Genomic DNA, 24,972 nt, shown 5'->3' on the forward strand with positions numbered 1-24,972 from the left:
AGGAGTGAGCTGGCGGAGCATCTGTGTTTACAATAAATTAAGAGCAGTTCTGCATTGCTGATGTTCTGGATGTTTCTTTTTTAAAGAGTAAAACTGGTGTCTGAGCTCTGAGGATATAACTTGCTCAGAATTTAGCTCCCATTCCGAGAAATGAACCAGATACACCCATGTCACAAGGCACCAAAATCCCATCTTTAGCATGTTATAGAATAACTATTATTGTTAATAATTAATTTAAGGTGTCACCTTTCAAATGTACTAAGATAGGATAAGATAATCCTTTATTAGTCCCACAGTGGGGAAATTCACAGCAGAAAGGGATAGCAAGACACTCAACACAAAAACATAGATAAATAATATACACTATATACACAATATAAATAAGAAGTAAAAAAGCAATAGCAATATTATTTACAGATTATTGCAAATTACTCTTAATTGCACATGTGGGAGGGGGGAGGTGGTGGTATTGCACATAGTATTTTTACATTGAGGGACCTCTGTTCCCTGAACATGTGTGTAGTTAAGTGTGTGTGTGTGTGTGTCTGTGTATGTGGTCTGCCGGGAGCAGTGCTGGTTGTGGAGTCTGATGGCAGCAGGAAGGAAGGACCTGCGATACCGCTCCTTCACACACTTGGGGTGAAGCAGCCTGTCACTAAAGGAGCTGCCCAGTGCTGCCAGAGTCTCATGCATGGGGTGGGAGCTGTTCTCCAGCATGGATGCCAGCTTGAATGTCATCCTCCTGTCTCCCACCACCTGCACTGGGTCTAAGGACCCCAGGACAGAGACGGCCCTCTTTATGAGCTTATTCAGTCTTTTCTTATCTGCCGTCGAGATGCTATTGCCCCAGCAGACCACTCCATAAAAGATGGCAGATGCCACCACTGTGTCGAAGAAAGTCCTCAGGAGTGCTCCCTGCACTCCAAAGGACCTCAATCTCCTCAGTGGGTAGAGTCTGCTCTGGCCTTTCTTGTAGAGTGCAGCAGTTTTGACTGACCAGTCCAGTTTGTTGTTCAGATGAACACCCAGGTATTTATAAGAGTCCACACTCTCGAGGTTCATATCCTGGATGTTCACTGATGGAGGGGGGTGTCTGCACCTGCAGAAATCCACCACCAGTTCTTTGGTCTTTCCTGCGTTTATCTGGAGGTGGTTCTGCAGACACCACTCCACAAAGTCCTGGATAAGTTCTCTGTACTCGCTGTCCTCCTCATTGGTTATGAGGCCGACGATCGCTGAGTCATCAGAGAACTTCTGGAGGTGACAGGTCGGTGATCTGTACGTGAAGTCAGCAGTGTACAGGGTGAAGAGGAACGGTGCCAAAACTGTTCCTTGAGGGGCTCCTGTGCTGCTGACCACCATATCGGAGACACTGTCCCAGCTTGTCCTTCAGGAGCCCTGGCTGTATGGTGTTAAAAGCACTGGAGAAATCGAAGAAAGTGATCTTCACAGTGCTGCTAGGCTTCCCCAGGTGAGAAAGAGCTCTGTTTACTAAGCACTGTCTTTATGTAATAAACTGTTTCAAAAAGTAACAGTCTTTTAAGGTTCTTTAGTAATACTTACAAGAAATCTTATTTTATTTTTGATTACAGTGGCCTTATTTCCACTGCAGAGCCAAATGGTAACTAAGGCTGTGCCTTACTGCTCCGCTCCTGTTCTACATATTCGCGTTGCTAAATCAGAATGAGGACGTGCACAACGTCTCTTATATTTATGCAACAGTCTCTTTCTTCAGTCTTGCACTACAAGTACAAGGCTACTGTAGCTATATGCAATCTGCATGTATGAATCATATTCGTATCAAACCATGCCAAGGAGGCAATTTTTAAAATGTTGTATGGCAAATCATTTTGGAATTCAGTTAAACACAACGAAGTGATAACTTCAGCACATAGTTAAGCTAACAACACTACATAGACAGATACACTATATTGCCAAAAGTATTAATTCACCCATTCAAATCATTTTGAACAACATGGGAATTCCATGGGAACACCCGAAGCTGCAGGCCTATATCCGTTTACTATGGCAGTCACAATCCACATGCTTTTTCGTTATGAGGGAAGATTTTATGCTATATTAAATTGTGATGCAAAAGTGATGCAATTTTGAATAAGAGAGATGTCTACATGTGTAGGAAAGGTAAGAAACCTACTTGTTTCTGATCATACACCAGACATGGACAGGGTCTAGGGAGGCTCTGCAGTCTCATAGACTGCTGTACACACTTGTTGTCACTTGCTAATTAGAGAGCTTGGAATCAGTCCTGCTATGAAACTGGACACAGACACTGAAGACGTTCCTGCTTCAGCAGACTTTTAGCTCAATTTAAAACACTGTCACTGTACTATTCTGCAATGGCATGTTCTCATTCTTATCTTTAATAGCATATATATATATATATATATATATATATATATATATATATATAAAATTTAGTATTCCTTTCTTGTTAATTATTGATTTTTTTTTAGCTTAATTTGTAATGCTTTTAAAATATTGTCTTTGCTTTTACTGTTTTTATGTCTTTGTATTTTCATTGTTTATGTAAAGCACTTTGAATTGCCACTGTGTATGAAAGGTACTTTACAAATAAACCCGCCTTGTTGACGGAGTGGTTGAGGCAGGCCGCATGTGCAAAAGGGCGTAGGCAAAACACAGCTGATCAGGTTCTTAATCACGTTGCAGTAAAATTGTAATATTACAGTTCTGTGCTGAAAGTGGATGGAATGTGAGGACATCTTTAGTCATCACCAGCGTCCAGATTATAGTGCCCAGATCTTATTGTGAGATCTTCATTAAACATGATGGCAATTAAGCGTTGTTCTACTTTAGGTATCACCTTAGGTATGGTCAAGACATACCCAAAGAATACCCAAAGTTTGTGCCTTCTAAAACTGCTTTAACAACTCAGTGCTGCTCCCCAGTGATGCCACTACGATACTGAGAACTGGGGTTAGTTTATGTTGGTTTCTATCTCTGTGTCTGTATGTACCTTTCCTGTATGTACCTTTCACAACAAAAATCAGTATAGAAAAATCTATATAGAATATAACATTAGTTTGTAGCTGGAATCCATTATTGTTCAATTCCTTTTAAAACAACTATTTGTCTTTTGTCTTTAAATATCAGTAGATAATAAAAGTAGATAATCAAATCTGCTATTTAAAACATTAAATATATTATTATTGTTGTTGTTGTTTTTGTTGTTGTTGTTGTTTTCTTCTGTTCCACTATTTTCTTCTTATTAATAGTATTCACAGTTGATGTTTAACAGACAGTTTTCAGTCATCTCCAGAACAAATTACAAAATGTCTCACATGACTACTACACAACTTTACCACAATGCAATGACAGCAGTGTCAATTATTATACAACATATCATTTCAATGAGGTTTATTTAAATAACCAGTGTCACAAGCCATTTACACACAACGTAATCCCAAAACATGAGACAATAAGCAGCCCTTGCCTAATTATACATTTTGTAATTTTTTTAGTGAAAAGAAGCTGCATTAAGAACAACCATAAGCTTTTGAATGCAGCTGGTTAAGGATCTGAACTGAATTAGTGGTGCACCGTTCTACTATGCAGCACTGCTTACACAATCATAATCTCCAAGTACCCTGACTTAAGCATCATTCACAATCTGGGGGTGGATCTGAAACATAATGTGCATTAAAAAGGCCCCGGATATCCCTGAACTAGAAGCATTGTACAGGAAACAGTGGTTGACAACTGCTAAACCATACAAATCTAAAAATACAGACTGTACATATAACTATTATACACAACAATCAACAGTAACAAACACACAAATATCTAAACTAAGGACAAGAACAGGAAGATCAGATCTTCATTCTTACAGGATACAAGGATTCAGGGCAAATCTTTCACACAAAATAAACTGACTGTGTTTCTCACTTCTGTTTCCAGTACTGTAGAAAAATCACCAACACTGATCTAGAACAAACCAAACAAAGAGGTTAATGAAGAAACAGGTAACAGAATAAAGAACAACTGCTGATGTTCTGTGCTCGACTTTGCTTCATATTTTTATTCAACTGAACAAACTCACTATAATGTCTTAAATATGTTGTTAAAGGACCTTATTTAAAAATATGTATATTATATATGTATTATACAGTGAGGAAACACCCTGCGACTTTGCAAGTTCTCCCACTTAGAAATCATGGAGGGGTCTGAAATTCATCCAGAATGCAGCGGCACGGGTCGTCTTCAATGTCCCAAAATTCAGCCATGTCACTCCACTGCTGCGTTCTCTCGCCTACAAAGCCAAGAATGGACCAGCCCCTCCGTATCTGATGGCAATGGTCAAAAGCCGATCCGCACCAAGAGGCCTTTGAGCTTTAAATACGGCTCGGCTCGACCCGCCATCCCTCAAAATCCGTGGAAGACAAGCGTCCAGGCTTTTTTCTGTCCTGCACCAAAGTGGTGGAACAAGCTTCCCCTGGGTGTCCGAACGGCAGAGTCGCTCACTGTCTTCAAATGCAGACTGAATGCTGACCCACCTCTTCAGAGAGTACTTGGACGAATAGAGTACTATGGTCGCCTTATTGTCTTGTGTTTAGCAATGTCTAAAGCTTAGAGGTATCTTTTGAATTATTAGTCTATTCTAACTAGCTAAGGCTTTTCTTGGGTAAATAGCAAAGCACTTTGTAAGTCGCTCTGGATAAGAGCGTCTGCTAAATGCCGTAAATGTAAATGTAAATTTTCATCTTAGGTGCATGTCCACTGTGAGAGACATAATCAAAAAAAAAATCCGGAAATCACAATGTATGATTTTTTAATAATTTATTTGTGTGCTACTACTGCAAATAAGTATTTGAACACCTGCCAATCAGCAAAAATTCTGGCCCTCAAAGACCTGTTAGTCCGCCTCTAAAAAGTCCACCTCCACTCCACTTATTATTCTAAATTAGAAGCACCTGTTTGAGGTCGTTAGCTGCATACAGACACCTGTCCACCCCACACAATCAGTAATACTCCAACTACTAACATGGCTAAGACCAAAGAGCTGTCCAAAGACACCAGAGACAGAATTGTAGACCTCCACAAGGCTGGAAAGGGCTATGGGGCAATTGCCAAGCAGAAAAAAGGTGAAAAAAGTGGTGAAAAAAGGTGAAAAAAGATCAACTGTTGGAGCAATTATTAGAAAATGGAAGAAGCTAAACATGACTGTCAATCTCCCTCGGACTGGGGCTCCATGCAAGATCTGACCTCGTGGCGTATCAATGATCCTAAGAAAGGTGAGGAATCAGCCCAGAACTACACGGGAGGAGCTGGTCAAACCTGAAGAGAGCTGGCACCACTGTTTCCAAGGTTACTGTGGGTAATACACTAAGACGTCATAGTTTAAAGTCATGCATGGCACGGAAGGTTCCCCTGCTTAAATCAGCACATGTCCAGGCCCGTCTTAAGTTTGCCCATGACCATTTGGATGATCCAGAGGAGTCATGGAAGAAAGTTCTGTGGTCAGATGAGACCAAAATAGAACTTTTTGGTCTTAATTCTACTCACCGTGTTTGGAGGACGAAGAATGATGAATACCATCCCAAAAACACCATCCCTACTGTAAAGCATGGGGGTGGAAGCACCATGCTTTGGGGGTGTTTTTCTGCACATGGAACAGGACAACTGCACTAGCCAGTCTCCAGACCTAAACCCTACTGTTAAAGGCTACTGTACCAAATATTAACATTGATTTTCACAGGTGTTCAAATACTTATTTGCAGCAGTAACACACAAATAAATTATTAAAAAATCATACATTGTGATTTCCGGATTTTTTTTTGATTATGTCTCTCACAGTGGACATGCACCTAAGATGAAAATTTCAGACCCCTTCATGATTTCTAAGTGGGAGAACTTGCAAAGTCGCAGGGTGTTCAAATACTTATTTTCCTCACTGTATATGTATATGTATATATGTACTTATATAAAATATATGTATTTATATGTATGTATATTTATTAATATGTCTTTTTGCCCCCACAGTTGCTGAGTGTAATTAAATTTTACACAAATTCACACTTTGAGCTCCCCCTTAATGACAGCTGTACACATGCATTTGTTGACAAGCTGAAGGATTCAGAACCTTGAAAGAATCTTGCCGACTAATGTGGCAGAGTAGTGTTACAGGATTTCACACAAATATGACAAATAGGGTTAAGCAGTTCTCCCAAGAGCCCCTCTGCAGCTCCACCGAAGTTACCAAGTTCAGTAGCAGCATTCCCAGAGGCAAAATTATACCATAGAAAATTATGTTCAAAGCTGTTGTTTTTTTTTTAGATAAAATTGCTATGAAGCTATTGCTACTACAATGTGCCCTTTGACTATGGGTACCCAAACGTTTCAGAAATGTGGAATCTAGTACACTAACTGATCTAAAAGTGTGTATAGCTATTTCAACCTGTTATAAGTCTGTACTGTTACAGAGAATAAAGACATTGTCAGCACTGGACTCAATCTTTACTGTCGCACATTCAGACTGCAAAGAGAAATAAAATCAGAATCAGAAATACATTATTGATCCCAGGAGAGAAATTGCAGAAGACTGGTTACCTTGAGTGAGGTTACATTTATGCTGACGTCCTGCGTTCCCACAATGTTACAGATGATAGCAGTGGATATAACTTTCTGTCTCACACACTCAAACTGCTTCTCTTCCTGCAGACCCCACACCTTTACATCATCATCCCTCATATTCAACCTGTCTTGCTTTTTCTACACAGCCAGAGAGAGAAATAGTTCAGCATTCATGTCTAAGAATAAGTGAATCTGTGTTCTGTTAAGCAGCTTTTATGTCTTTTAAGAAACTTACATTAATGAAAACCAACACATCATTAAATTCCAGAGAGGTGGAGAAGCTGATGAATTCTGGATCTGGGAAGGTAATGAGTGTATCTACACAGTCCACTGATGAGTTTCCCACTCTGAGAGAGACACTGAATGACCCATAACCCTCCCCTACCATGAGAGGAGGAGTGTTAAACCACAGACCCTGATAGAGAGAGGGGATTAGTGTAATACATGTAATATATTTCATAAGTGGAATAAAATTAAGTACAATAAAGATGAAGGACAGTAGTAAGCCTGCAGATATTTTACCTCACTGCTTTGGCTTGACCTGACACCGATTTCTTTTTTATTCACTATGATGTTTTCAACGTACTGCAGACTCGTCCCCAGCACTTGAATTGTCCTCCCCCCACTGATGGACACATATTAAATGTCAAACATGCTGTCAGCAGCACTGCAGCAGGAAACCGTTTCTATTTTAGTCCGACAACAGTCCGAGTGCTCAGATCAACATTATAGAAAAGAGGAAGACTCAAAGAACAGACAATAAGCTTTCTGCAGTAAAAACAAGAGAGTATTACATCATCTGACTTTTGGGTAATTTTGTTCTTTACCTGGCCCAGGTGATTCTAGGCTGCAGTCCAGTACATGTGGGCTGGGGGCCATATGTGATGGTGGTTTTGCTGTGACAACGGCTGTCTGCTGTGACCACACACACCATTGCATTTCCTTTATGTCCACTCGGAATATTGAACTTCAGAGTGTCACTGGAGCGCTCAATCACTGGCGTCCTAGAAACAACATATACATAACCTTGTAAACACATATATACACACAGTTATGTACATACAAGTGCATCTACAAAAATATGACAAATATATATTGAAGAGTGACACTCACTCTTTTGAATCACACTCCTTTAACCATTGGAAATTAATTTTCATGACTGATTCCAGATTTTTCCCTCTTATTATTGCATTGTTTTTTCCATGAATGGAGACTTGATTAGGCCACAAAGACATGATCTCTGGCTGATGATGGTAATAAAGAGAGGACAACATTAGATGCTTACTATGAGATCAGTTACAAACTGCACATTTAAGACATGGTAGAATAAGAGCACAAGTATAGAGAGATTGCACTAGGTTCCTTAAATCTGTTAACTGCATTGCTCTCTGGGCCTATCATGATAATTATTGAGTTATCATACAATATATAGACATGACCTAGATGATTTATGCTGACCTCAGTATTGCCCAACATTGTGTTTACTTGCATATGTACTGTAAAATGTCATCACTCAGTATAGTGAGTATCAGAACACAGCCACTAACAGCACAAAAGGCGAATGGTCAATCTTTAAATGACAATGGTAATACATAGAGCATGATCACACATCTAAAGTGACATCACTCTGGTGTTTCAGTGGAGAGCAAAGTTTGTCTCCCTTTTTTTTTGACTCAAAAATATGATCTGTTCTGAATTGTGAGTTTAATCTATTACACCTTAAGCAACAGGTGAAGACGTGTTACTCAAACTAATAGCTGTTTTTCTCCCAAAGAATACATAATTCCAGCCAGAAAGTTTGGAAGTTAAGTCTGAAGACACTTGGTTTTACGGATCTGGTGTAGATCTAAACATTTTGGCTTTCAGCAGAGTGAGCGAGGAGAGCCAACTTAGTTTAAAAACAGTGTTTTTATATTATTCACATTTTATTTACTTACTAAATTGAAACATTTGAAATTACAATTTCAATGTCTGAATAATCCTAACTATGAAAAAAGTTCCTTAAAGGAAAAAATGTTCCTTAAAGGATGTAATTGCATTATTACAATTTATCGTCCAAAAAATAGTTATCATGACAGATCTATTGCTCCCTTTACAGGGTTAAATGCCTTAAGTCCTATAAAGTTGTCTTTGTTAGTGCTCTTTAAAGTTCTGGATTGGTGAGCCTCAAACTAATCCTTGCTGTAAAAGGACTAGGCTTTCTAGGTTTCTAGGCATTTATCAACAATCAAGTCGATTAAATAAAACATGAAATTTACAAAAAGATTTTCTACAATTTCTTTTTGCATTCAAGTAAAAATAATTGTATAAATGACTGCATGACTGCAGGTCATTTTATAGTATGAGCAAAACTACACGAGATGTATAAAAGGCAGCAATAGAATTTATTATACTTAATAAAAAATGTGTCCTCCACATTTAACCCATCTGTGGTAGTGAACATACACACACACACACACCCAGAGCGGTGGGCAGCCAACTCCAGCGCCCGGGGAGCAAAGAAGGTAAAGGGCCTTGTTCAAGGGCCCAACAGTGGCTGTTTGCTGAGGCCGGGAATCGAACCCACAACCCTGTTATCAATAGCCCGGCACTCTAACCGCTGAGCTACCACTGCCCTGTAAAAAACTAATGTTGCAAAATGAAACAACAGAAGACCTGAGCACTTTTCACCCACACTGTGCTCAGCTTCCTTTTTAACCCTCAACTTCCCCCCCTGACAGCCAAAGCATTAATTTCCACTAATGCTGTGAGAGTTTACTTACTTTATATTCCACAGTCAAAAACCCTTTACATATTTCCTACAGAGAAAAGAGAGTTACAGCATTTGTTATTAATGTTTGGATTGTGGCTGTTTAAAAAAGCAAGACTGCTTCTAATAAAGAGGTTTCTTGCCTTTGCTTAGTCAGCAATCCACAAATCATTCAAATCAAGAGTTACACTAAATTTAGAGATGCACAGAGCTACATTCACAGCAATACATAGCATAGAGCACATTATAAATATATATGACATTTTAAAAGAAATGAAGTGGCAGTGCCTCTGCTCAGTCTGGGTGTATGTAAGAGACTGTTACACAATCTTACCTGAATGTCTGCCTGTGGTTCAGAACCATTAGTCCAGCTGCACTCCTGACTACTTGAGGACCAGTAACACCCTGCTGCGACACATGCTACACACCTGCATATAACATATACAGCACATCCAACCCCCAAGAGCAAAATCTTAACAGACAAATGTGCTTTCACTCTGAAATGTTGGATATTTAAAGACTGAACAAGTTTTAGAGTAGACATGCTGTGCATGTGTACTGACAATTTCACCTGAAGCGGCCCTACATGCCACAAACTGTCCAGTCTGATTACAAATCCTGTCTACTGATCCAAATCCTCTTACTTAGCATATGGAGAGGTATCTTTGATGTCTGGGCATCTCCTCAGATTCAGGATCTCTGTGATTTTCTGATCTCCTACAGTGACCGCTGCTGTGACTCTGAGGCCTGGATATGAAAAGATATCACTGTCTAGCTGCACATGTTGAGTTATGTGATTTCTTGTGTGCTGTGAAAATATATCACTGTGCATTGTGCACTTTACACAAATTAAGCTGTTTGATTTTGTCTGAGCTGTGTTTGACACTAAATGTGTCAAAGGTAAAAAAAAGTATAAAGATAGGCTAAACTGTGAATGCACTGACCTTCAGGAGGCAAGCGCTGGATGGAGAAGTTGCAGGAACAGCTGGGGAATTTTGAGACAGGATTCTCACACAGATCCACATGTTCTGCCTTCATGCTACACTTTAAAGGAGGGCGGCCTGAATCCTGTGCACTTAGGTAGAGATTCAGACTGACCTGAACAAGAGCAGAGCAATAGGTGAGAAATGGTGTCATATATATATATATCAAAATATATCAAAATATATCAAAAAAAGAGATACCAATAATGTACCTCTTCGGAGATCGCAGCTACTTGAAAAGTAATCAAGTCTTTCTGAAGTACATTTTCAGGAATGGAGATCCAAGTGGAGTTCAAACACTCATCTAGAGTAGAGCACCTACAGTGATCAGTGAAGGAGAGAAGTCAACACCCACTCGTTCTTAGCCCCCCCTAGCACTAGCAATGCTCCTTATACTAGGAGGGTAAGGACTTAACATTGCCACCGCCTCTTTTCGAACTACCGCCATTGTGGAATGCTGTGCAGCCAACACGCTCGAAGGAAAGCACCAGGTCCCCAGCTCTGACATACCAGCTATCAGATGTCTGTGCCAACCAACATCACTAAGAATGTTAGGCCCTGGACCACAGTAGTAGTGCATTAGACCACTGAGCCATTTGGAGCCCCCAAGATTTACCGCCCACAATTTAACATAACAAACGAGTGCCGGGGAGCAGAGGGGGTACATGCCGGGCATGTGTGCTCACTGTCACTGTCTGTGTGTGTGTGTTTACTGCCCAAATGGGTTAAAGCAATCTATTCATTAATAATGGAAAAGCTCAGTGCCTCAAACTAATTCTAAATTTCAGTAAAAGGCTTGGGGAGCAGAGGGGGTACATGCCGGGCATTTGTGCTCACTGTCACTGTCTGTGTGTGTGTGTGTGTGTCAGACAGCATATGAACTACTGTGTAGGCTTTAGCTATAGCTGACAATGTCTACATATAAATGAATGTTGAATATCAGTCATTATAGAGTGTGCCAAATAAAGACTGAGCACAGCCATGCCTATAAAATGGTTATCACAAGTCCTAAGCTTATTTGGTATTTTTACAAGGTAGACACCACAACTCTCCCATACAACATATGCCTTATATAACATATATGGGTTATCAAACTGAACATTCAGTGTGCACGAGAGCACATGTGGAAAGAAAAGATGAGAAACCTACTTGTTTGTGGTTATACACCAACCACATAGAGGGTCCAGAGATGCGCGGCAATCTATCAAACTGCTGTACACACCACACTGAGTCACAGCCACCCGCCTAATCTACACAACACACAAACACACTCACCCATAGAGACTCACTCAGACATCACACATACACAGGTGTATCATGGGTATGTCTGATATGTTAAGTGTAACACTAAACATATCAGATACATAGATAGTAGGTGTACAGTTCTACCACTTACTTGATTTCTCAGAGCGATGTAAATGTAATTATGATCCACTGGGTCAAAGTGCATTCTGGGAAACACCATTCTGTCATAGTCAGATCTGTACAGTTCTGTTGCACGGCCACAATTAAAACCCTTATCCAACACCACCTTTCAACATCCAAAACAAAGAAAATAGAAGTTATAACAATAATTAAGTAATTAAGATTAACATGAATATACACTGCTTATATTAGATTTATTCACTTCATAACCACCTCATAACCAACACTGATTTTCTCTCATTTTTTCTACATAACCCATGGCTTGCTCTTCAATTACTGTTTCCCATAATTTTACTTCCCATCGCTTTACTTCTGTCTTATCCTGCTGGAAGATTGCCCGCTGATGTCCCCTCTACCTGCGTCAGACCAGCTGCCACCTACCAGTCTGACCATCAGGCCCCCCACCCACCACCACCCATACCAGACCAGCGGCACAGCTGCTACCTGTTTAATGACCATGTTAAAACCTAAATAATACCACTATTAACTATCTGTTGTATCTGGTTTGGTCATTTTTATCATTAATGTTCAAATAGTTCTAACCAGAGGAGGATGGTTTGGGTCCCCCTTGTGAGTCTTGGTTCCTCCCAAGGTTTCTTCCTCCAGCTCTGAGGGAGTTTTTTCTTGCCACTGTCGCCGTTGGTTGCTCACTGGGGGTCTTTCCTTCATGTCTTACGTCACTTATTTTTTGTCTCTGTCTTTTACTAATTACTAATTGGATGGATTTAGCTTTTGGGGTTTTAGTTTCTCTCAAGGTTTGGACCTCCTGTTCTCACATAGTTTTTCCACTCCACTGTCACATTTAGCTTGCTCAAACTCAGATTTCAGAAAATGAGCTTTGTGACAACGGCCATTGTGAAAAGCTTAAAACAAATATTTTTGATTTGAAATCTGAAAGCTGATCTCTAAATAACATATGAATACCAACTGGCTAACAATTAAATACATACATACATACATACATATACACATAGATATTCAGACAAATACAGAGAAAATATAATATTACTAGTTACAAGACCTTCATCAGTTGTCCATTATTAGTTCCAATGTAGATCACAATCCAGGATCCTTTCTTCTCTGCTGCTACAGAGGTCATTGAGCTGTGTCTTAACACCACAGCACGAGGAGCCAGAACAGCATTTCCCCCCTACAGAGACACAAAACATCACGAGCATTAGAAATGTCCAATACTGATCTATTTAATCTGATTCTAAATGCTGAAGACAAAGTGACACACAGTGCAGATACTGCTTAATATTATAAATCATCATTCAGATTTGTTCCACATATCTGTTATCTACTGTATATAGATCTATACATATCTATATTCCAACCTCAGGTGTGCACGCTGGACTACAGGTGAATTGTGAAGGCACTTGGCTTCTGATCTGGCTGAAGTTGTAAATGGCCAGTACAGTGTTCTCCAGCTCTGCCAGCGCAGTGAATACTCCCACCCAGAGAAGCGGAGATCCAGAGGAGATAACAGCAGATGACAGGAGCTTTCGACGGGGTTCATCATCACAGCACTGTAACTCTGCACCTTTCAGAGATTTGGTCATATCTGATTTGATGTTACTGTTCTCCATCCTTAAGACCATCACTGCTGCATCTGCTTCAGGGTTAACGTTCACCAGCAGGTACGAGTGAGAGGGAGATGATGTCTGGAACCCGTCAACCCACTCAACATCTCCTTTTGGTGAAATGCTGGCTAAAGCTGAGGCTTGTGATTTTGAGAAGATTCCTCCTGGCTGGGAATCCAGAGTGTTCCTCAATGTCACACCACCATCGTCAAAAGATCCACAGATTGTCTGGTCAGTTTTCTTTTTAACTTGGGCTTCATTCTCTCTGGCAACCAGTATATATTTACCATTTTTAGGGTTACTTTCATTAAAATCTACTAGAAAAGCGACAGATGATTCCTCCACAGACGGTCCAGCAGACACCCCCTCCCTGTAGATACTTCTGGATATATCATCTAGATCAAGAACTTCACAGTAGCCACAGTCAGAGGTCCCACAGCTGATCAGGGTCTTGTTCGCGTCGAAAGGCAGTAAAAGAGTAAGTCTGTTGGGGTGTGTGTGGTTAGATATGTTGTTGTGTTTCTCCACTACTAGATCGTGCTTCATCTGGAGGAGCTGAGAGTCGGTCACAACGAACACTTTCCCGTTTCCAACAACAAAGTTCCTGATATCTCCATTAACGCTCTGCTCCATTAAAGAGAAAACACCACTTCTGACCAACAGAAGAAGGAGTCCCACTAAAACTGTCCTCATGTTTGTTGCTTCGCTGTTGCTGAGTGCTGCTGGAGACCCAGGCAGATGCTCACCGCAGGCGTCGTGGCACAAAGTGAAAGCGGACCACAGGAAAGAGGCACTTCACCGCAGTGTCTGAGTTTGTGAGACTTCTACAACCATCTGCATATTATGCAAATAATTATTCAGCTTAAGTCATTCGCATATAACAAATAAATAATAACAATAATGTAAAAATAATAAAAAAATTAAATACATTTATATATTTTGTCTGTTCCCTGCAGGACAATCAGTACAGTGCATGTACAAAAAATACATACAGATTTCTAAGTCGAAAAAAAGGCAGTCAATAGAACAAGGGGTCAAATCATTTCGAGTTCTATATGTTTTAGTTGCGAGCAATACATTCCTGATGTATCAAGTATCTACTTGTCAATCATGTGTTGCAAGGTGAAAATTAAGGCATAATGTAAAAAAGTGCAAAGAAATGCAAATAAATAAATATATAAAATAATTGTAAAATAAATAAATAAATAAAAATCACCATAAGAATAGCAGGTTTATATCACATGCTACTTGGCTCAGAAATAAAGCTATAATTCAAAGTAAATGAATAATTGATTAATTCATTTTAATGTTATTTGTTCTGCTATGCAGCGTCGAATAGAGGAGAATATGTGTCCCTTATGAACCTTGATTCTTCCTCAAGTGAATTATTCCTTGCTGCTTTCGCCATTTGCAACACATCTTTGTGGAAAAACGCCATTAGTTAGCTTTAATGCAAGGGGGTTCACAAAATATTGCATTTACCATTTAGGAATTACAGACATTGGGGTGGTGCACTGCAGCAGAATGTGTCCAGTTGGGAGCAGTGATACGTGAGAGATTTTGTTAGTACATTAGGCCAAGTCAAGTGGTCTTCTTGAGTACTTGTGACAATGTGCGAGAATATCTAGTACATGAATTTATGTTTTTTTTTTAATATATAATACAGAATATCCCCAGGCATAAAGCCACCATTTGTTCCTGACTGCCAGAAAAACGGGGGCGAGCTGGTGTTTGACCGACCACTTCTCAAAGTAATAGGTCAAAGTAGAGGTATAAGCACAAACGGCCAAGGTTAGTGGCAGAAGCACTGAATATTACATTTTCTTAGAAATTAGGCTTCAGACACAGCAAACTAGTGTTGAAGAATTTGTGTCAGGTAAGGTTGGTTGATGATCTCCTCTGGTCTTCTGTGAAACAATTTGTACTCAAACACAGTAGCCCATACAACAACTGGTCTTTTAAATTTATAATCAGTGCAATTTTTGCCAAAACAGTTTACAGTTATCTTTGTAACTTCTATCCAACTGTGAAAGTGAAATGGTACACTGGTATGCAGCTGTGGTGCTGCATATTATTACTGTTGGAACAAACATTTCCATCTATTTTTGTCATTGTTTATTTTTACATAACTTAACCCTCAGGTTGCAGGTTGCAGGTCCAACTGACCAATTTTCAACACAGGAAATATATTTAGAATAATATTTGAAGCAGAAACCTTGTCTTCTGGGCTAAATTTAGTGAACACATGGACATGTAAATGGAAATAATTTCATGATTTTAAGAGAGGGCAAACCTGCAAGGCCAAATACAACCTAAATAAATACAATCTGTTGAAAGTTTATAAATAAATATGGAAATCATTATGATTATACCAAATATTCATTAAACTAATATTGGGCTAAAGACAATATTTCTGACCAAAAATATTGTTTTGGATAGTAAAACATGCACCACGCCCATCCTTACATTGCTATGGACTGAGAAGCCCCTGCTACAAAATCTAAACTTTCAAGCGCAATGTTTGCAAGTGACCACATGGACAAAGAAAAAGCTTTCAGGAGAAAAGTTATGTAGTCAGATGAGACAAAGACAAAGGATGAGTCAAAGGGAGACACTCAAACTCAAGAACATTGTACCAACTGGAAAGCATGGTGTGGGTACCAACATGATCAGGGCTGTTTTGTAACCTGTCCTGACCACAAATATAATAACTGTGCCTTAAAGTCAGGTTCCAACCAGGGTTTTGGTTTGAGTGTCTCACTTTGACTCATACTTTGTCTTTGTCTCATCTGACTACATAACTTTTCTCCTGAAAGCTTTTTCTTTGTCCATGTGGTCAGTTGCAAACTTTCATTGCACTTGAAAGTGGTTGGTGTGGCGCAACAGATAACACCACAACCTGCCAGTGAGCTACCACACCACATGGGAGACTGGGGTTCGACTATGCTGCGCTAAACCAATAAGTCCTTGGGCCAGACTCCTAACACTCCTAGCTCACCTCTGTAATACAAGTAACCTTGTAAGTCGCTCTGGATAAGAGCGTCAGCTAAATGCCATTAATGTAAATGTAGGAGACCAACAAATGTAGTTGTGCACCTACCAGATCTACCAAGAAGAACCATCAAATATCCAACCGGAATCTCAACAGTCGTTTGCTAAAACCAAAAGCCTACAAAAAAGTGCCTGGTCAAGGACATTTAACTGAATGTAGGATGTCCTGTATTATATATTTGTATGAATTACACCCCCCCCCCCCTCTAAAATTTAAACTTGCGCATCACATTGACCAAAATAACTGTTCAAATCATTAAAACCCCCCAAAAATGAAGTTTAGAGACCTCTGATCTGGGATGACCATTGCATGTATTTGATCCTTTGCTGGTGGTAGTAAAGAAAAACATGTTTAAAAGTTATTTTAAATCTGTTAAAGAACAACAGGTAAGTGGGGAGACAAAAATTATGAACCCACCATTCAACCATTTAACAGTTGGCAACAGACGTGGAATGTTGAAGGCATCCTTTGAATTTCTCCAGATCTAGCTTTTTCCAAAAGATAAAAGACCACTTGCAAGATCACAATATTTTTTCCACTATTTAGGGGCCAACATGTGTGCTTCTTACAGTGGGTTATCCCACATTGCCTCTCAGAATTTGCCAAATACAGAAATAATTTGTAAACTGCAGTTTTGCCAAAAATTCCAGTTTTGTGAAGCTTACCTTGCCCAGTTTTTGTTCAGACTGTAATAACTGATTCAACTAGCAAGAACGATCTTAACCACTGTCGTTTCTCAATGCTTGGGACATCTTTAATCAGCTGAAGACCTTGTTTCTTGGGACGTTGAAAAATGTTAAAGAAGAAATGCCAAAATGACACTAGGGGGCGCTCTAAATTCACAAACTCAAAGCAGCTGTATTGTGGCTCTACACTGGTCTAAACAAAGATCTTATCATCATGAATGAACATTCTTGAGGCTGAAAATGCATGTAATGGTAAAACTGCAATGTAATAAACATACCAGGAGGGCAAACATATACTCCATACATATACTATACCTACATTTCCATTATAAACAAAATAATGCTTACATTGTGTTCATCAATTCGGACTGTGCCTGAACTAAATTAATAAATAACTCTGTGTAATAATACTGTGTGCATGTGAATGCCCTATAAATTAAGGGACTAAATTTGGAAGTGAAAAAGTAGGATGTCATCATAAAATCGTTATAACATACTACACTATACTATACACTATACAGCACAGCTGTGTCTGATCCAACGGAACCAGAGCAATACACTCTAAAGCACTCACCACCACCATGTTAGTGTCCCTGCAGTGCTGAAATTTACCCAGCACCCATGTAATAGCTGCTCTGTGGTGGTCCTGTGGGGTCCTGACCTTTAAAGGACAGGGTGAAAGGAGGCTTAGATAGTATGCAGAGAAACAGATAAACTACAGTCTGTAATTATAAAACGAATATTCCCATAGGACTGTGTAAACAAAGAACACAGACCAAGACAGGAGCAAGGCTGGGCTAGATTTGGGGTACGATTTGATAGGAAGGTGGCAGCTGATGTTATTGTCATTACTTTCATGTATATAGTATATATAGTATGTATCTTTAATGTAATATATATAAATATATATATATATATATATATATATATATATATATATATATATATATATATATATAACATTCAAATTTTTAGCTGATTCTGCCCTCTTAGTTAGTTTCAAGGCCATGGATTGATCTTGTTCAGCTAATGCAATAATGCTGACCTCAGTCTGGCTGTATCACTAAAATCTGATGTGTAATTCCACAAATGCACAAATACTCTCACATATTTCATGAGAGGGAGAGAGTAAGGAAAAGAGAGAGAGAGAGAGAGAGAGAGAGAGAGAGAGAGAGAGAGAGTGAGAGACAGAGACTCTGAAAAGTGACAAGAATAAAGGCACATTTCCATCGCCATGGTAACCAGCAGGGCCACATTCTTCGGATCTCCAGTTGCGGAAAGATCAATAGCAAATTATCCACTCACTCTCGCATTCCAGGAAGGCTGAATGCTTTCCAGTAGGCAGGCCTGCTTCTGCGTACGCTGAAGCACTCCTCTGCCTGCTGACCTCAGACAGCAGTTCATCTGAGTGCTTTAGTGCCCCAGACATTAGTGCACATTACAGGACTTGTAGTGGGAGGCCTACATTAACTGGCCTACATTAACCATGCTGAATAAGCCCAGTGAGCTGCCTGTCATTGCTCTTCATCAGGTTACATCATGATGTTGGGAGTGAGAGTGACGGTTGGGCTAGTGGGGAGGGCAGTGCAGCAAAGCCGGGGGAAGCCTCAGGGCTGGCTCTCTGTGTCACTTAAACGTCTGCCCGGAGGAGTCTGACTGAGAGGCTGCCATCAGCAAGCGTCAGCTGGCATTGCAAGCCGAGCCATTCAGAGAACTCGGGCAGGGCACCTTTCACAGAACTGCGTCTATTCAGCATGCTCACACGCATACACACACACACACATATGCATACTTGTTTTTATACAGTGTCAGGACGTGGGGTCATATATGGATTCCATTTCGCTGACTTTACAGGAGAAGGCATTTCTACTGGTCTATTCATCCAGAATTATTTACACAGTGTACAGAGCAGCCGCAGGGTTCAAATCATGGAGAAAACTAAAAACAGACAAAAATGGAGATACATGTTTTTCATTAGACAGCAGCATCTAGCATTAGATCATTATCTATGCTGTAAGTTGAAAAAACCTTAGTTATTTATTTGTTTGTTTTTCATTTTATTTGAAAATGAGGGGACTAACAGGAACTGATGTTACATTACATTGCATATATTTATGTTACCAAAGAGTTACTGTTTATTGTAACTATGTAAAGTGACCATTTTGGAAATATGTAAGGATACTATTCCTTTCATGTAAATATTTCCACTTTGTGTTAGATATTTGCCTTATAAAGCCTATTTATTAGCAAAAATAAATCAATATTGCAGTAAAATGCAGTGAAACGTCTTAATACACAAACTAGATGGGAATACATTTGAAATAGATAGGAAAATGGCTTTTAATGCATTTTTTCAGTTCATCCCACCATATGTACAGTTTTGGGCACATTAAGTCCTGGTCAAATTATGTCTTTGTGTTCTAACATCTCAATTATGTGCTTTTTGATTTTCTAAATGTAAACACATTCATGTCCTCTATAGAGCAAAATACTTTCATTTCACAACATTTCAATGCAGATTTCAGTTCACATCTTGAACATATTGGAACACAAACAAAATACAATCACTTTCCAATTTGTTGGCAGAAGATTTGTTTACATATTTTCATAGAAAACCAACTAAATGTTGTCCAAACTTTTGCATACAAATGTACAGATACATTATATGTAATAATAATAATGATCCAAATGTTTTCTAGGCATGTAAGTATGTAATAATATATCCAATATGTATCCAATATGTATATGTAAATAATATGTTCCATATGTATTACATATACTCTACATGGAAGTTTTGGGACACCTGCTCATTCATTGTTTTTTCTGAAATCAAGGGTACTGAAGAGAGTTTATCCTGCTTTTGTAACTCTCTCCACTGTCCAGGCAAGGCTGTCTACTAGATTTTGGAGGAGCACAGCTGTGAGGACTTGATTGCATTCAGTGACAAGAGCATTAGTGAGGTCAGGATGTTGTATGATCACCACTCCAAAAGTACTGGATGGAGCACCACCATCATTCCAGAGAACACAGTTCTTCCACTGCTCCTCAGCTCAATGCCGGGGGACTTTATACCCCTCTAGCATTAGATGTGGTGCCAATAAGTTCATGTTAGTCTGCTCCAGAGAGTCCTATTCTATGGTCAATACTTATCTTCAGAGACTAGACCGGCTGAGTGTGTTAGCCCTGTTTTCTCTAGTTTTCCAAGAATGTCAGAACCTTTTTCTCCCAAAAAAGTACAAAAATGCACACACTCACACACACTCACACACACACACACACACACCAAGCACTTTCACACACAGCAGGCGCAATTTCAACCTCAGAGAATACATATAACCCTGCTGTGACTTGTAGGAAAAAGACATCTGCTTTCAGTAAACTCCGTTATTGCACGTAATCTCCCCATGATGGACTATCACGCTTTCTGAGAATGATGGTCAGTCACTCAGCTACTCTCAGTCAGCAGTCTCGAAGCCCTGAGGTTCCGACTCTGGTCTTGAGGTTGATCTGATAGAATGAATCAGATAAGATAAGGAAGTCATGGAGGAATGGAGGTGTGCGTAAGACACACTGCCCACAGTCATTGAGGCTAGTAGCTGAGGGAAATGGATTCTGGGTTTGTGTGCTACAGGTCATTTAGTAAAGCTGAATATCCTCTGGTTGTGTGAGAACATGTGTGAGTGTTGTAATTGACTGTTTGTGTGTGTCAGAAATAGAAAAGCATTACAATCGGTAACTGGATACTATTTTAACACATTATGGGTGGCATTAAGTCACATTGAGCTTTTTAGGCCCATTTTTCCCCAGCTACTCTTATATTCTCTTTCTTCCATGCACTCCCTCAGCCTGTCTTTCTCTGTCTCTGCCTGAAGACAGCACTTGTGAAACTTGGTTAAAGAGCTAAATAAACCTCTTTGGCTAATTAGGAGTAATTAAATCTCATGGGAGGGAGCAGAGCTGATACAGGTCAGCAAACCAGTGACAGTAAAGAATCCAGAATATATATTTTTAAACAGTACCTTTTAAAATGGCTAAAATAGCTACAGAGAGGGTAGGTGGGAACACATGCCTTGCGTCTGTCTAGCCTTCCTGAGAGGAGTTCCTTTTAATGAACTTACATGTGATTAAATAATCACATGCTTCTTCCTTAAATGATACTACACCTCTTAATACTCTTAGCTACAGTGTGTGTCTGTGTGTGTGTGTGTGAGAAAGGGGATACCTGTCTGGTTCCATTGAAAATGTTGTTTTCTAAACTCTCTAGATGGCGGTTTGCCTCTGTTGATGTGGGCAAGTGTTACCAATTGGATAAGAGCGTGTGTACGATATGTGTATTACTTGCTGTGGATGAATTGCTAACAAGCTTTGGAGACAGGGGGATATCTGAGAGAAGAGGGGGGTAGGCTCCAGATACAGAAAGACAGAGAGATGGACAGAGGGAGAGAAAAAGAGAGGGATAGAAAGTTATGGAGAAGAGGAGAGAAAAATAGAGGGCAGGCGAGATACAGAAAAAAAGAAAGAGAGGGAAGGAAAGATAGGGTGAGCGATAAAGATATAAAGAGCCATATAGCGAAAAGAGAGGGATAGAGAGATACAGAAAGAAAGGGAATAAAAGACAGGGAGAGAGATGAGAGAGAGAGACAGTGAGAGAGGGGGCAAGAGGGAGGGAGAGAAACATAAAAAGAGAGAGAGGCAAAGAGTGAGACTGAAAGAGAGAGAGAGAGAGAGAGAGAGAGAGAGAGAGAGAGAGAGAGAGTAAGAAATAAGAGGGGGAGAGACAGGAAGACAGCAAAAAGGGAGAGTGAGACAAAGCCAGAGGGAAGGAGAGAAAGATAGACAGACAGAAAGAAAGAAAGAGAGGGAAGAAGAGCAAGTAAGAGAGAGGGGAGGAGAGAGAGAGACAGGAAAACAAAAAAAAATAGAGCGAGAAAGTGGGAGGGAAGGAGAGACAGACAGAGAGAAATAAAGAGATGGAAGGAGAAAAAGGGAGTGAAACAGAAGGGGGGGGAGAGAGAGAGAGAGAGAGAGAGAGAGAGAGAGAGAAAGAGGAGGCGGGGTTGTTAATGGGTGATCCCACTCGTCTGGCCTTCTGCCAGTTCGCCCTAATCACCACTTCCTGGAAGTCCTTTTCCGAGTGTGTGGAATTCTGGGAAGTCCGCTGAACTGTAGGTAATCCCAGAGAAATTCCTCACATCTCTCATCTCCTTACAGCGTGAAAGGAGATGTGGTGTGTATGTGTGCGTTATCAGTGCAGCACTGGGCGTTACTGGGAAGAGCGAGACTGTTCTGTGAAGCTGCCTCTTTGCGGCTGGTAAGCAGAAAAGGCTTTCAGGAGAGGCGAGAGTGGGAAGGGAATTCATCTGCATTCATTTGCTTTCCTCTCCTTCAGCTTATTTCCAAGTGATGGGAGAACCAGTAGTAGTAGCCAGAAAACAACAGGGAGGGAGAGATTTACATGACTAACTGTGACCATATATGTACATATAAAAATGTGTGTGTGGGGAGCTGTAAGGAGATATGTAGGCAGCATTATGCAATGTTTCTGCTGAGCCTGTTAAGTCTTCTCTGTATTCCCGCTGCACCCTCCTCTTCCGCTGGTGTAAAAATAGCTCCCAAAGATATGCACTAATATCAAGCTTTGCAAAACCAAGCCCACACAACTGTAATTTCACACACTGAAATCCGCAGTGAGTTTATGTGTGTAACTGTATAACTGCAATTCAAGATATGCTTGGTAAAATTCCTATGAATTGGTTTTGCTGAGTCTGACTGTTAATAATGCTGTATTCGCCATATGCTTGTGTTAGCGTATCGATGCTGGCCTTTGGGCTCCGCAGCTGGGATATTAGGGAAGCATAGTAAAGACGAAGAACCTTTTTGTAATTATGTTTATGGATATGACTGTCAATAAATAAATATTGATAAGCACATAATGTAAAAAGAATCCTCATACATACTCATCTGGAACATTTGCGATTAGTCATCATGATTACACCGCACACACACACACACACACACACACACACACACACACAAAAATGAACACAGATTTTTCAGATATTCTACATAATACAATTGTGAAGGTAAACAACTTTATTTAGAGAGGTTTAATGTGGAATGGTTCATAGAGGTTCATTGTAGAGAAGCTCGCAGAGTCTGAATCCTTCAGGAACCACCTGAAGTGTTAAGTGACTCTAAAACTACATTAAATGTCTTTGTAAAGCTTTTTTTTTTTATAACGGATGCTGTCGCAAAGCAGCTGTACTGAAATCCAGTAATAAGACAAAAGAGTCACAACACATAAAACGTAAAAACCTCAAGTGAGCAAGCCAAAGGCGACAGTGGCAAGAAAAACCCTTGGGAGGAGGAACCTAAATGGCAAAACACTACCCTTAAGTACCCTTAAGTTACACTTATCCAGAGCAACTTACATTTGGATCATATTTCACAGCTAGGAGAAAGCCTTGTTAGGAGTCTTGCCTAAGAACCCTAAGACCCTAAAAGAGGTGTAGCAAGGTGTGTTTAGACAGCCATGGAGAAATCCATACTCCAAACTTCAAACATTTTGTGACAGTTCTTCGATACTTCAAAACCTTTAGCCTAAAATGTATTAAAAAAATATATGTCAACAATACATGTCAGGTGGAGAAATACTGTACATGCAGGGAGTTGTGCAGCAAAGTAATCCTCACAAAACTATGTCTACTATTTGTTCTATTTATTTTAACATGTGTCACTATTTTACTATCATCTTAATACTATTTAAATTCTGTGTTGGTAAACTGGTGGTTTTGGATGGTAAGTAAAATTGCTGTATTTGTGTTTTAGACATCTAAAACCCTATAATCTCAATCTGTGACTTTATCTACAATAAATCATTTCACATTAAACGACTTAGCAATTTTGTAAAGTTGTGGGAATTCCCCATTAAAGCAGCATTGTGCAAGAATGAGTATTTCTTGCTCCTGGGCCCCCTCTATATCTAGGAAGAATATTTCCTGCTTTGAGCCACATGCATTTTTGGACAAGCTAAGAGACAAAAAAGGGAAAGAATAATGTGGACTGTTGTGTCATGGTGGAGTAATATTATAGGATTTTATACAAATAATAAATTAAGCAGGGTGGTTCTCATGAGCGTTGTCCTGTCCGCTTCTCCAAAGTTACAGTTAGCAGCGTGCTAAGCCTAGAATGGGAATGACAGAGCCGCTATTCTCCCTATTACAGGTCATTTTAAAGCTGATATTTTAAGGTAAAAAAATGCTACATAATGTTGCTTTAATGTTGTTTCATTTGCATATGACAGCCTTCTACAGCTTAAGCATCGCAAATAACAACATTGCGATAAGGATTAACAAGGATTAGATTGTGCAGCTCTAGTCTGCATTGTATTCACTGCTTCATCCATGTGGTCATATGGGCTCCAGCGTCTCCGCATATAGGGTAAGCCATCGTCTATGTCTGAAGAATAGGGTGCAATTATGGGTAAAGCCGTTAAAGACTTAGCTTTGTTATTAAGCAAGATTTATTATAAGATCCTCTATCACACAAACACCATAATTGTAGGTATTCTGCAGGAACAAAAGGAGAGACAGGGTAAAACTGCAGGATGTGGAAAGACACTTTTCGATAAGCTTTTCAGAGGGCTCGTGACCACCCACCCACACACACACATACGCACACACACACACACCTACCCAAGGAGAGCTTTTTCAACCAGAGGTGTTAAAGACTAGGGGTTACAGCTGCAATGGTTTACAAACCCTTACCCACACATCCTACAGTGGTTACAGCACCACACCCAATATTATATACTCCCTTTCTCGCTCTTGCTGTCTTTCACACGTGTGTGCAAGAGCACACGCACACACAAGCACAAAGAGAGGAC

At 39.9% G+C, this 24,972-nt stretch overlaps 1 protein-coding gene across 1 annotated transcript; it reads right to left on the reverse strand.

Moving 5' to 3' along the window:
- Nucleotides 1–3,381: 3,381 nt before the first annotated feature.
- LOC140550030 (plexin-C1-like) lies at nucleotides 3,382–14,143 on the reverse strand. Its single transcript, XM_072673829.1, has 15 exons — nucleotides 13,104–14,143; nucleotides 12,788–12,916; nucleotides 11,738–11,872; nucleotides 11,491–11,591; nucleotides 10,554–10,659; nucleotides 10,303–10,456; nucleotides 10,003–10,105; nucleotides 9,693–9,786; nucleotides 9,372–9,407; nucleotides 7,723–7,853; nucleotides 7,437–7,613; nucleotides 7,132–7,234; nucleotides 6,845–7,024; nucleotides 6,586–6,747; nucleotides 3,382–3,963 (listed from the first exon to the last, which is right to left on the reverse strand). Exons 1-15 carry the CDS (start codon nucleotides 14,040–14,042, stop codon nucleotides 3,880–3,882), a joined length of 2,634 nt encoding a protein of 877 aa, XP_072529930.1. The 5' UTR covers nucleotides 14,043–14,143; the 3' UTR covers nucleotides 3,382–3,879.
- Between the last annotated feature and the right edge of the window lie 10,829 nt (nucleotides 14,144–24,972).

This window comes from Salminus brasiliensis, chromosome 2, assembly GCF_030463535.1.
Source record: "Salminus brasiliensis chromosome 2, fSalBra1.hap2, whole genome shotgun sequence".
NCBI classification, from domain to species: domain Eukaryota; kingdom Metazoa; phylum Chordata; class Actinopteri; order Characiformes; family Bryconidae; genus Salminus; species Salminus brasiliensis.

Excerpts from the sequence above, each read along its gene's own strand:
- LOC140550030 (XM_072673829.1), bottom strand. The coding sequence starts at position 14,042 with ATGAGGACAGTTTTAGTGGGACTCCTTCTTCTGTTGGTCAGAAGTGGT. Across the intron at positions 10,660-11,490 it reads TGGTGTATAACCACAAACAA|GTGCTCTACTCTAGATGAGT; the intron begins GTAGGTTTCTCA and ends TGATCACTGTAG. Across the intron at positions 3,964-6,585 it reads TAAATGTAACCTCACTCAAG|ATCAGTGTTGGTGATTTTTC; the intron begins GTAACCAGTCTT and ends GGTTTGTTCTAG.